The sequence below is a fragment of the Musca domestica genome, unplaced genomic scaffold, assembly GCF_030504385.1.
Source record: "Musca domestica strain aabys unplaced genomic scaffold, Musca_domestica.polishedcontigs.V.1.1 4, whole genome shotgun sequence".
NCBI lineage: Eukaryota > Metazoa > Arthropoda > Insecta > Diptera > Muscidae > Musca > Musca domestica.
The window spans coordinates 28,743,872-28,758,595 of NW_026712328.1; the positions used below are offsets into that span (position 1 = coordinate 28,743,872).

The 14,724-nt window shown below is 33.1% G+C and overlaps 1 protein-coding gene across 4 annotated transcripts; it reads left to right on the forward strand.

Moving 5' to 3' along the window:
* The first annotated feature begins 502 nt into the window (after positions 1-502).
* LOC101897166 (CUE domain-containing protein 2-A) lies at positions 503-12,615 on the forward strand. 4 transcript variants are annotated; one of them, XM_020036415.2, is made up of 5 exons: positions 503-970; positions 2,190-2,539; positions 2,628-2,820; positions 7,378-7,541; positions 7,616-12,615. In XM_020036415.2, exons 2-5 carry the CDS (start codon positions 2,226-2,228, stop codon positions 7,800-7,802), a joined length of 858 nt encoding a protein of 285 aa, XP_019891974.1. In that variant the 5' UTR covers positions 503-970; positions 2,190-2,225; the 3' UTR covers positions 7,803-12,615. The 4 variants fall into 4 exon arrangements, with proteins under 4 accessions (XP_019891974.1, XP_058982699.1, XP_005182533.1 ...); XM_059126716.1 differs by having other exon boundaries at positions 503-869; XM_005182476.4 differs by having other exon boundaries at positions 506-959.
* The last annotated feature ends 2,109 nt before the right edge of the window (positions 12,616-14,724 follow it).

Sequence of the window (14,724 nt, forward strand, 5' to 3'; positions counted from 1 at the left end):
GTTAACTTTACTTCATTGCACCATGCATGGTTCAACAAGAAAGGTTGCTCAACTTTAAAGAAACTGGAAAAATTCAACTTTGCGCTGGAATCTTTTAGTATCAAATATACTTTTAAATATGTAACAGTTGGCTTTGCTTATTTTCAATTATTTTTTAACAAAGTTCTTTTATTGGGAAAGACTAGCGAAACAAGAATGGAATTTCGGAGTTATTCCACGAGATGGAATCTAAAATAGTAGGACAATACAGTTTGTACAATTTGCTACCCATTTCGTCTAAAATTTGCATTTATTTTGCAACCAAATTTAAAATAATTTCAAATTATTGTATTTTTTATTCAAAACATTAATCAAAATGTGTATATGTTTTGACAGAATAAGGGCACAAAAAGAAAAATATTGTATTTAGAGGGTAGCTTTGTTCTACCTTCTGATAATTTATTTCTGTTCACCCTACGCTTCTTTGTCTCTTTATGGAGAAAAGATAAGCCGATGACTTATGCAAGTAAATTGCTTCGCTTGGCATCTCTTATCAACATTCCGCTTTGAACTTTTTTCCAAGTATTATCCCAATATCGACTAAGGTATCCCTACTCGGTTCTCTATAACAGAATTTTACGGTTGCAAAAAAGAAAACACGAACCTAAACTGGAGCAGAATTAATAAACACTGTGAAATTAATTATAATTCAATGTATTCAAAGTGATTTGAAATAACAAGAAACTATTTCGCATTGGAAAAAAGAAAGGAGGGCATGCTGAATGACATTGTTCTCGTTAATTCTTTACCATTGATGCACATATATAAACACAGAGAGAGGCTTCAAACAAATTACAAGTTGCAACAAAAACAACTATAATTTTTCAAAAGTAAAATAAATAAGAATAATTTCTCTTGAAGAAGTAATTAGTCAAAACAATTAAGCCAATAAACAAAGCGCGAGGATTCGACGGAGACGGGTAATTGAATGGTGCATTTGCAAGAATTATTAGAATATAAAATCCATACAAGAAATATATGTGTACATAAATATGTGAAAACCCAGCGAACCGAACTATCAGAAATCGAATATGTGTCAAAATTTGTCGACTTGACAATTATTTTGGGAAGACTAGTTTATTAACTAGGGTCTAGTTCAGTAAAATCTGCTGATATGAGACCGGTTTCCGATAGGTGTGTCAACTATAATTTCACATACATTTTGCAATCACTCCGAAATCCTTTAAATGAGACACATCACATGAGCATGGCATTTTCACCTACTGGTGAAATACTTTGAAGATAAATTACTTTGCCTTAACCAGTGTAAAATTATCTACCTCTGGAACAAATTTCTGAAAAATCTAAGTTTTTTTTAATAAACTGGAGATTTGCCAAAATGCAAATATGTAAAGATTTCGTTGGTAACTCCACACTAAATTTATAAAAAAGTGCTACATGAAAATCAGAATTTTCTTTTGACTCTTGTCAGAGTTTTAAAGTAATTTTAAGAACTTTAATTAAATTCACAACTGTCCTAAATAAAATGAACGAAAATATTCACATACCTTTTTTAATTTCTCCGAACAACAAAGTTGTCAAGATTTATCCGACATTCGATATTTGGTTTGCTGGGTATTAAGTTAGTGCAAATTAGTGTTGTTGTCTTTTTTTGCGGTGTGTGTGATGTATGATTTGTTTTTGTTTATATGCCTGCCTGGCTGACTGCTGCCTGTTTGTCCGTGTCTTGTCTGTGCAGCTACTATATAATTGTTTTGGGTTTGGTTGGTCGCTGGCTTGTGGGTTATGTAGTGATGGTGGTGCTGGTGCTGGGGAGCAACACGAAAGCCCTACAACAACAGCAAAACGTAATTGTGAATAAAAATCGTGTGAATGGTGGAGGGCAACCAGAACCAGCTGTGAAAGGAATCAAAAGGGAGCAAGGGAAGAAAATACCGAAAATCCTTTTTTCATTCTGTTCGGTTTGTTCTGCCCGCTGTCTGCTCTGCTCCGGTTCATTCGCTCGCCGTATTTCGTATTCACTGGTATAGAGAGAAAAAATTTTCAAATACTTTTCGTCAAAACGTATCTGCACAGCCAAGGGAGAAGACCATAAAAATTGTACAGAAAAGTCAAGAAATTTCTGAAAAATTACAAAAGTGCTTGTTTTAAACCGTTTTTGTTCTTTTCCTCCTTTATTTAAAACGCAGTACGCTATTTAGTTGATTATTTAAAAGGCAAACAAAATGACCAATTTGGAGAAACAACACGAATTGGTTAAGAACAGTTTGGTGCAATTTGTCAGTGCTCATATACCGGGTGCTGACTTCAGTGTGGTCGATGAAATTGTGCTGTCGTATATAATCTCCATCTTGGAGGAGGCCTCCCAGGATCCGTGCTTCGATGTGGAGGGATTTGTGGAAATGATGAGTGCCTATTTTATGGAATTCTCATCAATTGACCAGGGCATCATATGTGATTGGATATATAAGTTGGCCAATGAACTATTGGAGTTGCAAAAGAATCCAGATAAACATTCGGCTGCAAATCTATCATTGAAGTAGGTTTACATTTGGGAAGCTAGTTTCCATAGAGAAACCAAACAGTTAATAATGTATGCGTATTTTATGCACTTCTTCTCTACACAGTTCACTTTCCCTTTCGGACATTATACCCGAATCCAAGCTGAGAGCACGCAATTCATCATCCTCATCGGAAAAAGACGAATATCCTGAAAGTGATGAATATGTATCCGGCAATAATGGTTATGACATTAATGCCATCTACAGTCAGGAGATCAAAATTTTGGAAGAAATGTTTCCGGATACACCATTGATTGAGGTAAGTTAATTTTGAAGTTATGCAGAAGAAGCCATAGAAGTTGAAGGGTGTATGCAGTTCTTATTGCAAAAGCGAGTTGAGCGTAAAAACAGACAAATCAACTTAACTAAAAACTTAACACTGCTAACAACACAAAGAAATACTCTGACAAACAAAACGATAAAAAGCAAACACTTAACAGAGTTATAACATTCAAGTGCCTGGTGATTAAAAAGAATTACAATTTCGATTAAAAAAAATTGAAATATGCATTATTGAAAACAATATGGAAAAGAAATGCATTTGACCCCACCCATAAAATCTCAGGTGTAAAGGCTTAATAAATGAAGCAAATTTTCCACTATACAGGGTGAGATAAAAAAAGCTGTAACAAAGTCAAACGCCATAATTTTATTTATTTTTTTTAAATTTTATTGAATGAAAGCAAAAAAAGAAACAAATTTTAGAATAAGTTTATATTTGTTCGAATTGGACACCTTTGGCATGAATTATGGGCCAAAGGGCCAATGAAACCGTCACACGCTGCCCGAATGTTGCTCTGCGGTATTTTGGCCCATTTCCGGCGAAGCTCTTGCTTGAGGTGATCGACACTTTGGTATTTTTTAATGCCAATCTTGCTTTTCAAATACTCTAGACACAAAAGTCCAACGGATTGGTATCCTGAGATTTTGGTGGCCATTGTGTGCTAGAAATGAAGCGAGGAACCTCATTTTGTAACCATTCTAGAGTGGCGCGTGCTGAGTGCGATGGTCCTGTTGGAATGGCCCACACCATCACCAAGGCCTGAGCTTGAGTTCTGGTGGCCAAACGAAGGTGCACATTTTCAGCTGACCTCTTTGGCAAGAAAACACGATCAAACAAACTGCTGGACAACGAATGTTTTCTTATCGGAGAAAACAAAATCCGCTAGGGCAGTTCACCACTTTCGCCCTAGCGAAGCAGCTCTTTTTAGTCTATTTTCTTTTTGCTGCTGTGTAAGTTTTTGGAATTTCAATGGCTTTACCCGAATGAAATATTCAATATTTGGATGGAATATTGCGATATGTTCAGCTCACGAGCCATTCTTCGGCCACTGCGACTTTGGTTTCGATCAAATCGCTTCATTACTTTTCGAACCATTTCTGCTGATGTTGCTGTTTTCTTCCGTCCACTTCCTTGAGGTCGGGCTACGCTACAAGTATCAGGGTGACAAGCGATGGTACGAGACACACAGAGACGAGATCTATTCACATTTAAATGCTGGAATGCTCTAACGGGAAATTCTCACCAAATTGCTTTTGTACGCTTGTAAATAATATATAGAGCTGTCGCTGGAATAATTTTAACAGCTGTCGGACGAGTGGCCTGGAAATGACAGTAGTCTGAAGTTGGTTTCAGTTTTTTCATCTCAGCATGTATATCTATAGCAATGTACGGGCGGTACAAATGCCTCCTTCAAAGTTGGTGGAAATCGGCTCATAGTTGAATTTGCCTCCCATGTATTAGTTCCTTCTGATTCCAAATTATAAATGTATAAAACCCTTAACACGCATAAACAAACTTTGTAGTTGATATGATATAATCCCAATACAAACATTTATTTGTTACGGGTAGCTTAACTAATAGAGCATAGGGCATCGCACGGTCGGTCCCGCCCGACTATTGACCTTTTCGATTTCTCGAAAATATGTAACAGCACATGCGGATTAAAAGAGGATACAAGTCCTATGTCCATTTGTTTTATATACCCGTTTCTATAGGGGTACCACCTGACATTTCAAAGGTTTCAGTCTTCAGTTTTTGCGTTTTTCATCACATTTAGACATAGGCCCGTAAGCGGTAACGACTGATTTGAGTTACTTTGGATTCTTTAAGGTTGCAACAAATCCTCGCAAACATTGTCCCACATACATCCAATGGTGATATGGGTTCGTACTCGCTGGACGACTGTCTGGCAACTATGTCTTTGGTGTTTGCTGTAGCAGTATCCCAGAATTTAATTGAAGCAACGTCTCCCCTTCTTGATTTCTCAATGTGCATTAAAAAAGTTTTTTTTTAATTTATCGTTTTTATGTTGAGACACTAATTGTAAATTCGTTCATGCCTCAGCCATAGCCAATACCGTATGAAAATATTTTTTTCTTAAGTAACAAGTAAAAAAGTCGCAAGTTCGGCCGGGCCGAACTTTAAATAAATACCCCCCACCATTTGGAACGAATTTGGCAATTTTCAAAAAATAAAAACCCGTTAAAAATTCTATTAAAATCTTAAAACTACCTTATGATTAATTGGAATGAAACTAATGCTATGCTGTTCAATGATTATGGTAATGGTGGTTCTCTTAATATTTCTGTGGGTTCTGTGTTAGTGGAATTCGTTGATGAAATGAAATATCTTGGTATTATAATTGATCGGAAATTGGACGTTAAGAGACACATTGATACCTTGCTTTGTCACATAAGGTTTCAGTTGCGAAGGCTGTATTGTCTTAACGCGTATTTGTCTTTTCATATTAGGAAGAGAGCGGTTGTATCCTTGCTGTTGTCGCAGGTGAATTATTGTCTGGAGGTAGTCTCCGGCACTACTTCTTCTTAAATGCAACGTATTCGTAGGGCAGTAAATCCGATTGTTCGTTACGTGTATGGTTTGCGTCGCGGTGATCATGTTTCTTGATTTGTTAATGATCTCCTGGGATTGCCATTTAGCAGCTACGTTGATCTTCGTATTCTTCAATTTCATTACAGTGTTATGTGCAAATTTGACTCGCCGAGGGTCTCCTTCTCATGGAAGAGCCGAGGGTCTCCTTCTCATAGAAGAGCAGAAGGTCTTCTTCTCATAGAAGAGCAGAAGGTCTTCTTCTCATAGAAGAGCAGAAGGTCTTCTTTTCATAGAAGAGCAGAAGGTCTTCTTCTCATAGAAGAGCAGAAGGTCTTCTTCTCATAGAAGAGCAAAATGTAGAAGACTAAAAGAAGTCTCAAGGACTTGTAGAAGTCTCAAGGACTTCTTGTAGTAGTCTTAAGGACTTCTTATAGAAGTCTGAAGGTCTTCTTATAGAAGTCTGAAGGACTTCTTATAGAAGTCTGAAGGACTTCTTATAGAAGTCTGAAGGGCTTCTTATAGAAATCTGAAGGACTTCTGGTAGAAGTCTGAAGGACTTCTTGTAGAAGTCTCAAGAACTTCTTGTAGAAGTCTCAAGAACTTCTTATAAAAGTGTCAGGGTCTTCTCGTAGGGGAGCAAAAAGTTAAACTTATTGTGGCTCTGAAAAAAAATTATGTAAAAATCTAATCTAAATTATTTTAAAATCCAAAAAAAAAATTGTGTTTTGTAGATCATCTCGAAATCCTCAATTGTTGGGTCCAAGGTTTTCGTCCTCCATTGGTGAGAGATCCTTTGTGGTTAGGACGGTGAGATTGTGGAATCAGCTTCCTTTGGCCTTACGTACTTTTGCCTATACCAATTAAAGTAATTGAGTACCTTCGACTAAATATGTAGGCTATGTTTTTGTAGTGGTTGCGTCGGTTTATTATGGGTTTTTTTTTTTTTTTTTTTTTTTGTTTTTTTTATTTGTAGGGTGTTATAATGTAAGTTACTATTTATACACTGTTTAGTGAGTAATAAAATAGTTCACTCTTATTTTTAGCTCGTTTCTGCTACACTTTTTCACTGCTCTACTAGATTATTGTTTAGTTGGTGATGGTGAATCGAGGTGTAGGGTTCGAGCTTCTCGTGAATTATTAAGATAAATTATTAGGTTTAATTTGTTATTTGTTAAGTTTGAATTAATCATTGAATTTGTATTATGTTAGGGTATTGTAGATAGATAATATTAGTTATGGGCCCTGTGGGCTTATTTATATTTCTTTGTAAGGTAAATAAATGAAAAGACATGAAATGAATGTAGCCATTATATTAAGGTCTATACGAAGACGTGGTCCTGCATAGGCAATCTTTGTCATAAGCCATTACAATATTCAAATGCGAGAATCGATGAATAATGTAGCCAAAATCATCAAAATGCCGAATATAGGGATGTACCGTTATTTGGGGGCCATACGAAGACGTGGACCTGCACAGACAATTTTCTGTCATAGGCTGTAGTATCAATTACGAACTTCAAATACCACATTTGAAACAATTCCGGTGAATAATGACTCCTAAATAATCAAAATACCGAATTTAGGGAGGTACCGTTATATGGGGGCTATACCAAAACGTGGACCTACCTAGCCCATTTTCAATACCAAAAGTCCTGCAGAAATAATATACATTTGATACAATTTTATCAACCTCCTTCATTTCGTTCGGAAGTTAGAGTGATTTCCACAGACATCGCTAACTCGACATAGAATTTTATGCTGATCAAGAATATATACACTTTGTGGGATCTAAAATGTATATTTTGAGGTGTCACAAACGGAATGACGAACTTAATATACCCTCCATACTATGTTGGGGGGTATAAAAATATAAAAAAAATCGTGTGACCATCTGTACATTTCTACTCCAACAGATCGGATATGAAAGACATGACATGGAAATATGTAAAGTGACCATTAAAATGATGTATTTGCTTTCAGATTAAATATTGCATTACCATTGCTAATGGTGATATTGATGGAGCTACACAAACTATATTACATCGTCAGGATACGGGTCAAAGTTTAACCGATAAAAGTCATACAGTGGCACGTAAAAATGTTGTGGCCGACGACACCGAATTAAAGAATCGTATTATTGCCAGGTAACTAGTATTAACAACAACATTCTGCATCTAATAGTGGCAAATTTACACTTCTGTGTGCATTTTTCTTTCAGATATTCCTATGTGGACAAAGATTCGGCCAAACGTGAGTATAAACCAATGGCACCAAAAACGGAACCGAAAAAACTGGTGCGTTATAGAGATAATAAAATCGTATCACTAAAGGGCGAACGTTATACTGAGGTAAAACGCGACGAAGAAGCTGAGTTAAAAAAACCCAAAAAGCCAATTCAGCCGTAACTAAAGTTGAAGAAAATCTATTACAAATATTTTATAAGAAAGCTGAAAATCTACTACAGCTACAGTTTAGTATTGTTGTATCAGCAGCAGCAGCAGTATGCATATGTTGGCAACAAGCACAACAACAACGTGTTGCATATTTTTATATCTACAAAAGATATGAAGAATGAGAAGGAGGAGGTTGAGGTTGAGGGAGAACATGAAAAACAAAAAGAACAGGAAGACATTAAAACAAAAAACCATAAATATTTAAATTTAAGTCACTTTCAAAGTATTATAGAACAATTAGTGTTTTGTGTAAACTCCAAATTCTTCCCCACTTATAATGCTCCTATTATTATAATAATTATTAATATTAACCACCACAATGACACTGGCAACAACAACAACAACAACACCACCAAAAACAACAACATCATTATTAACTCAACTTTAACTAGAAAAGTTGATTACTTTAATACACATCCTCTAAACATTACTAAAGCACATAAAATATTACTAGTAGTAGCACCACTACTATTACATCATCCAATATTTATAACACACTTAGCCATTATGAAAATGTTGTCTACTAAGCCTACTAACGAAACAACCAAGAACAAGAAGACATTTTTTAAACCATTTTATGCACCACAAGGCAATGCAATTGGCAATGATATGCAAGCAGAGCGAGAACCACAACAACATGAGAAAATAATTGAATCTCTTAAAAATAGAATTAGGCTTCCTCCATCACCATATCGCGGACAAAGGCAACAACGGACGACAGCATTTTTAGCAACAGAGCCATCACCATTATTAGATTTGTATCATTACCAACAACCAAAGTTACCAAAGTTATTAAAGCGGCAATTATTGTTAGTGGCATCATCCATAGGCGGCGGCGGCGAAGTCTATGCAAATGGTCTTTTCAAGCAGTTTGTTGTGATAATTGTTAGTATAATTGATTTTATATTCAAATTTCATTGTTTTCATTTGACACCGACACTAACACTAACAACAACAACATCAACATTTATATGCAGATTACTATTATTAACAGCATTATTGTCTGCTTTATTTCTTATCGTATGTTCCTTATTTCAAATATTTTGTTGTTGTTTATTATTGTATTCTATAAGAAATTCTGTAACAAAGACTTTTAGATTATTACTATCATTGTTGCTGCAAAGCTCCTTAAATTATAATTATTATCATTATTGTCAGGAACACAAATGCAATTCGAATAGAAATTCCTATTACAAGAATTCTCATGAAAATGAATATTCTTCCTTTGATAATGGCTGCAATAGCCGCCAACAAATTCATCATCGTCATCATCATCATTATTGTTATCATAATTTGTCACATTTATGAGTTTTTCTAATAATCATATTAATACTTAGTTGATTTTACAACTATCTTTCCGTTTTATTTAATAGAAACTTATGACAAATTGTATGTGTGTTATATTCGTTTCAGTGTCCAGTTGGAGGTTATTACTGCGATTCAGAAAAAATTAAAAATTACAATAGAAACCGGTAGCAATGTTCGGATTGGGTAACAAATGTACGCGAAGTCATTGAATATATATATATTTTTTTTGTTGTCTTTGAATAGTGCACCAAAGATTTTGGTTATGTGAACATTTTCTACAAATACATGTAAAAATAAGTAAGCAAAGGCTACAGACCTTACAACACTAAAATATGTGCGAAGTCCCCTTATGTTCAAATCCATTGGAAAAGATTTCGTTTTTGAAATAATGTCAAACGTAATGTCCCTGTCTTTAATTCTCTTCTGATGCGAAATTCCGTTTCAATTCGTTTTTAATTGTGGCTAATAGAGCGACTACAAAATTAGAAAAATTTAATTTTTTTTATTCCATTTGAACCCCTAAATGCACATCTTAAGAACAATAGGCTTTAATTCTGACCCAAACCCTACCCCCATGCAAAATTTCGTGAGGATCGGACGATAATTGCAATACCCTCAAAACGTAGTGTTGCGTTGTGTAAAAATTTAGAAAATATACAATTCAAAATTGTAAGTCAAATTGAATAAATCGCATGCAATAAAAAATATGATAAAAATTGAAAAAATGTAACAAAAGATATTAACTTTTTTATTGGTATATTTTCCGCGATTTTTTTAGATTTGACCTTTTCTGGCAATAGAAAATCCGAATTGATGGGAATTGTGAAAATCGGCCCAGCGGTTCTTGACTTATAAGCAGAATAAATAAGATATATTCTTTTACATATATATTGTACCTATTTTGCTATATATCCGATTTCTTGACTATCAGCATCACTGTAATAGTCAGAAGTGACCTTTTAATGTATTTCTGATTTGGCTGGAATTAGAAATTTTTGCGGTCTAGTGGAAATTTTCCTATTTTACCCGCAAAATATTGTCCGATGGCCCAAATTGGTAGACTTCTGCCCAGTCCTAAACTCTAACTCCGTGTAAATTTCCGCGTCGATTGGTTTATAATTGTGGCCTATAGAGCAACTGCAAAATCAGGAAAATTTTCCATTTCAAACCCTAAATATTTTGCAATTATCTCTAAAAACAATAGGTTTCTTTTCTGACTCTAACCCACCTCCATTTTCAATTTCGTGAGGATTGGGCCATAAATGCGACCTGTAGCGTTATTACAAATTAACATGGACAGACGGACATACATAGCTAGATCGCTAGGCTGGATTAGAATGAGAATCTTGTGAACTTACGAGACAAGTGACAAATATTTAAATGCCTTAAATGGCAGATGCTTGCGGGTTCTGGAACAGAACATAGTTATGTCTGAGTGCTCGATATGTTGTAATAAACTGTGCAAAATTTTACTGTTATCTGTAGATGCTTACAAATTGTTTTGCTTAACAAATGCATTTATAATAATAACAATGCATAAATACAATATTCAATGTATCCAAGTACTATTTGTCCAAATTTTGAAGAGTTCCAGCTTTAAAAGAAAGAATCAATCAACCTTTTTTTCAGCCTTGTATGAGGTGAAATTTATTTTAGTAAGGTATTCGGTATCGACCATAACAAATTGTAGTCAAAAGAGATAGGTTAGGTTTTTTGGGATGCCCAATCACTATAATTCAGGAGCTATATAAAGAAATGTACAATTTTGAAATAATTATAAAATTATGAATGCTATATTTGATTTCCAAACCACCGATAAGAAGCTTAGAGTTTATCATATATGTGGAATTTTGCATGCAACCGTCTCTAGTTTTTGCCATCGGCAGATCCACTGTGAGCTTTAGGGGAATTTATTTTGTTATGAGATAGGCTCCATTAATGGTCTCTTCCAAAACCTACAAGAATCTACTAGTTTTGCAATTTTCTTCGATATCATAAAGGAAAAATCGGTTATCGCAGTAAAAAGTTTTACATTCTTGCAGTTGTGGAATAGAGCATATATTGACAAAGATGTCGTACATGTAGTAGGTTGCATCTCACAAAATATCGAATCTGATCGATATATTTTCCTGGGTTTTCAGAGTGAGGAAGAGAGGGATGCGGTTTTGCGAGAAATGTCTTGGCAATTTTGTAAAAGTAAAAATATTGTAAAATAAAGTATTGGTAAACATTTTTAAAAGTAGGCAGTAAAATAAATTCAATTCGACAATTTTAACTTGCAATGTGATTTTTAAAACAAACAACAATATCTTTAAAAACAACTAAAGCTAACCCCCCCAAAAAAAAAAAACGAATATCACACACATATTGTATTTCTTTTTTCTTCTTGGAAAGAAGATGATGATAACAAAAAATGAGCTCAAATAGACTTATGGATCTGTAATATCAAAATGAAATAAAAGTAACTCTATATATATATTTTTTTAATTTTTTTCTAGGTTATGTTTTCTAAATATAACAACTAAATTTAAGTAATTATATAAAAAAAACATCTTTTTTAAACTAACAATGTAAACAAGAATTTATGTAAATTTATATTTATTTCGACAACAAGCAAAAAAAAAACATACGATTCAAAATCGTGCTAAAAACAAAACACACAAATCATTCATTCATTCATTCAAAATGCCATTGAACAACAACAAAACAACTACAATTTTTTTTAGAATAATCTCCTAAAATCAGTTATACTTGGAATGTTTGCTGTCAGACAAAGTCCCAAAAATAAAGTAGGACGTATTGACTGCAAAAAGAAAAATCCCTTAATCGGTCATGCATACCACACACACAAACTCTAGTCCTAGTCTTGAAAGACATATTACATACGTACCCACATGTGTATGTATTTTTATAAAATCAGACCAAAATAAGTCATTAATATATGTTTTTTGTAATTTTAAATTTTTCCAAAAATTAACAAAAATCATTCAAAATTATCAACAACAAAAAGAAACTTTGGTGATGGTACTTCAAAATGAATATGAGGAGAAAAAAACAGGCGTTTCTAAACGAAACATTAACTAACAACTAATAATGGTGCTTCTCTAGTTAAAAATAAAAAAATAAATGAATAAAAACCAAAATCCAATAACAATATTCAAACACAAATAATTCCTATTACAATAAAACAACATACATATAATCTCAAGCATTAAAAATTGAATAAACAAAAAAAAAATGCATTCAAGCATAATTGCCCTTGCCACATTGCCACTCAAACGAAACAAGAAGACACTGATTTGATCTTTTATTTATTACTTTCAATAACTGTTTTTATTATTTTTTATTTACTTTATTTTGTGTTGTTGTTTATTGCAACTTTTTTTTTAACACCATTATATTTTAAGTTGTATGCTTTAATTTAGATATTATTTTTCTTTAAAAATTAACACCCCCCCCCCCCAGAAAAAAAGAAATATGTGCACAAAAGTAATGTCATAATTTCTAGTACTTGCTAAGGGGTAAATGAAATGTTTTAAAAAACAAAAGCCAAGTTAGAAACAGAATTTTGGATTATATTCAATATTTATTTAACCCCGTCATGATATAAGATCTACTATTAGATTTCATGTATTCTGATAAAAAAAACATGCATTTTTATAACGAAATTAATAGAAACATTGTTAAAACTATTGTCCATTACTTGCCCCGTCCTCCTGACAGCAAGTATAATCTGAGCAAAGGCGAATGATTCTCTACTATTTGAAGTATGTTTCAATCTATCGAAACATTTTTATACCCTCCACCACAAAATATACATTTTAGACCCCTCAAAGTATATATATTCTTGATCAGGATAAAATTCTATGTCGATTTAGCGATGTCCGTCTGTGGAAATCACTCTAGCTTCCGAACGAAATGAAGTAGATTGATAAAATTTTACTCAAATGTATACTATGTCTGCAGGACTTTTAGTATTGAAAATGAGCCATGTAGGTTCACGTTTTGGTATGGCCCCCATATAACGGTACCTCCCGACATTCGGTATTTTGATGATCTTTGCCACATTTCTTCGCTCATTTGTCTAAAAATTAGTGTTTGTGGGTTCTAATGGGCCCTATATACCGGTACCTCCCAATATACGGTATTTTAATGATTTTTGCCGCATTTTCTCAAGAATATGTCTAAAAATTGGTATTTGTGTGTCAAAGGTATCCTTTACCCTAAGGTGGAGACCGAACTTAATGTTTTTTTACTTGTTCTTTTATAAACTGTGTCAATTTTCTTTTAAATGAAGACTTTTCCGATCTGGATTTCTTGTTAAAAAATATTTGGATTCTTAATATTGGCTAAGGCACCGTGTGCACTTCAATACTCCTTAGTGTTTTGCTAAAATTGTTGACGTTACGGTTGTAATTTTTTTTATTGTAACATCATTTCTATCCATCACCTTAGTTGTACACAAAGAGATATACCTTTAAGATAAAAAGTGACCATTACAGAATGAAAGAGAGAGAGAGAGAAAGAGAGAGAGAAAGAGAGAGAGAAAGAGAGAGAGAGAGAAGAGATATGAATAAAAGGTATACACATATTGAGACTTTATTTTTGATACATATATTTTATTTTTTATATTTTGAGGCAGCCATACATTTTTAATAATATAATATTAATAGTTTGCCTTTGTTTACAACAAAATAAAAAAAATGATATTATAATTTATAATTATAACAATGTATTGGTTATACCAATTAAAATTATGTTTGTAATAATTAAATAATGCAAACTACAGGTATTTTGTTTTTTATTTTAAAATATTTTTCTAAATTATTTTACCAAAAAGTTGCCTCAATAAAACTTGTTTTATAAGTAACAAATATAGACATTTATTTAATTTTATTATCTCCACTCATTTCATTAATGTTTTTTCTTTTTTAATTAAGATTTCGACCAACATAATCATGCACCAAACAGAAAAGAATTTTTTTTATCAATTATTCATTTCACTCATCAAAACGATGCATTCGTTCAGATTGTTTTTAATTTTTTTTTCTATAAACTAAATTTTATTTGTGATATTAGCTTTTTAAATTTATTAAAAATTAAATTTCATTTTTCAAAATTTTTGCTAATTGAAATGAAATAAAGAAAAAACAAGACACACATACAAAACCCACGCAGCATAAATACATTTTAACCAGAAATTATGAAAAATTTCAACATCAAAAGTAATTATCGATATATCAATATATATTAAATGGATATTATAATATTAATAAAAAAATAAAACGAAAAAAAAAAAACACTTGTGTTTCAATTCTATGAAGAAGATTTTATGTTGCAAGCCTTTCTTTTTATACCCTCCACCATTGTATGGAGGGTATATTAAGTTTGTCATCCCGTTTGTAACACCTCGAAATATACATTTTAGACTCCACCACATTCTTGATCAGTATAAAATTCTATGTCGATTTAGCGATGTCCGTCCGTCTGTGGAAATCACTCTAGCTTCCGAACGAAATGAAGTAGGTTGATAAAAATTTTACTCAAATGTGTATTATGTCTGCAG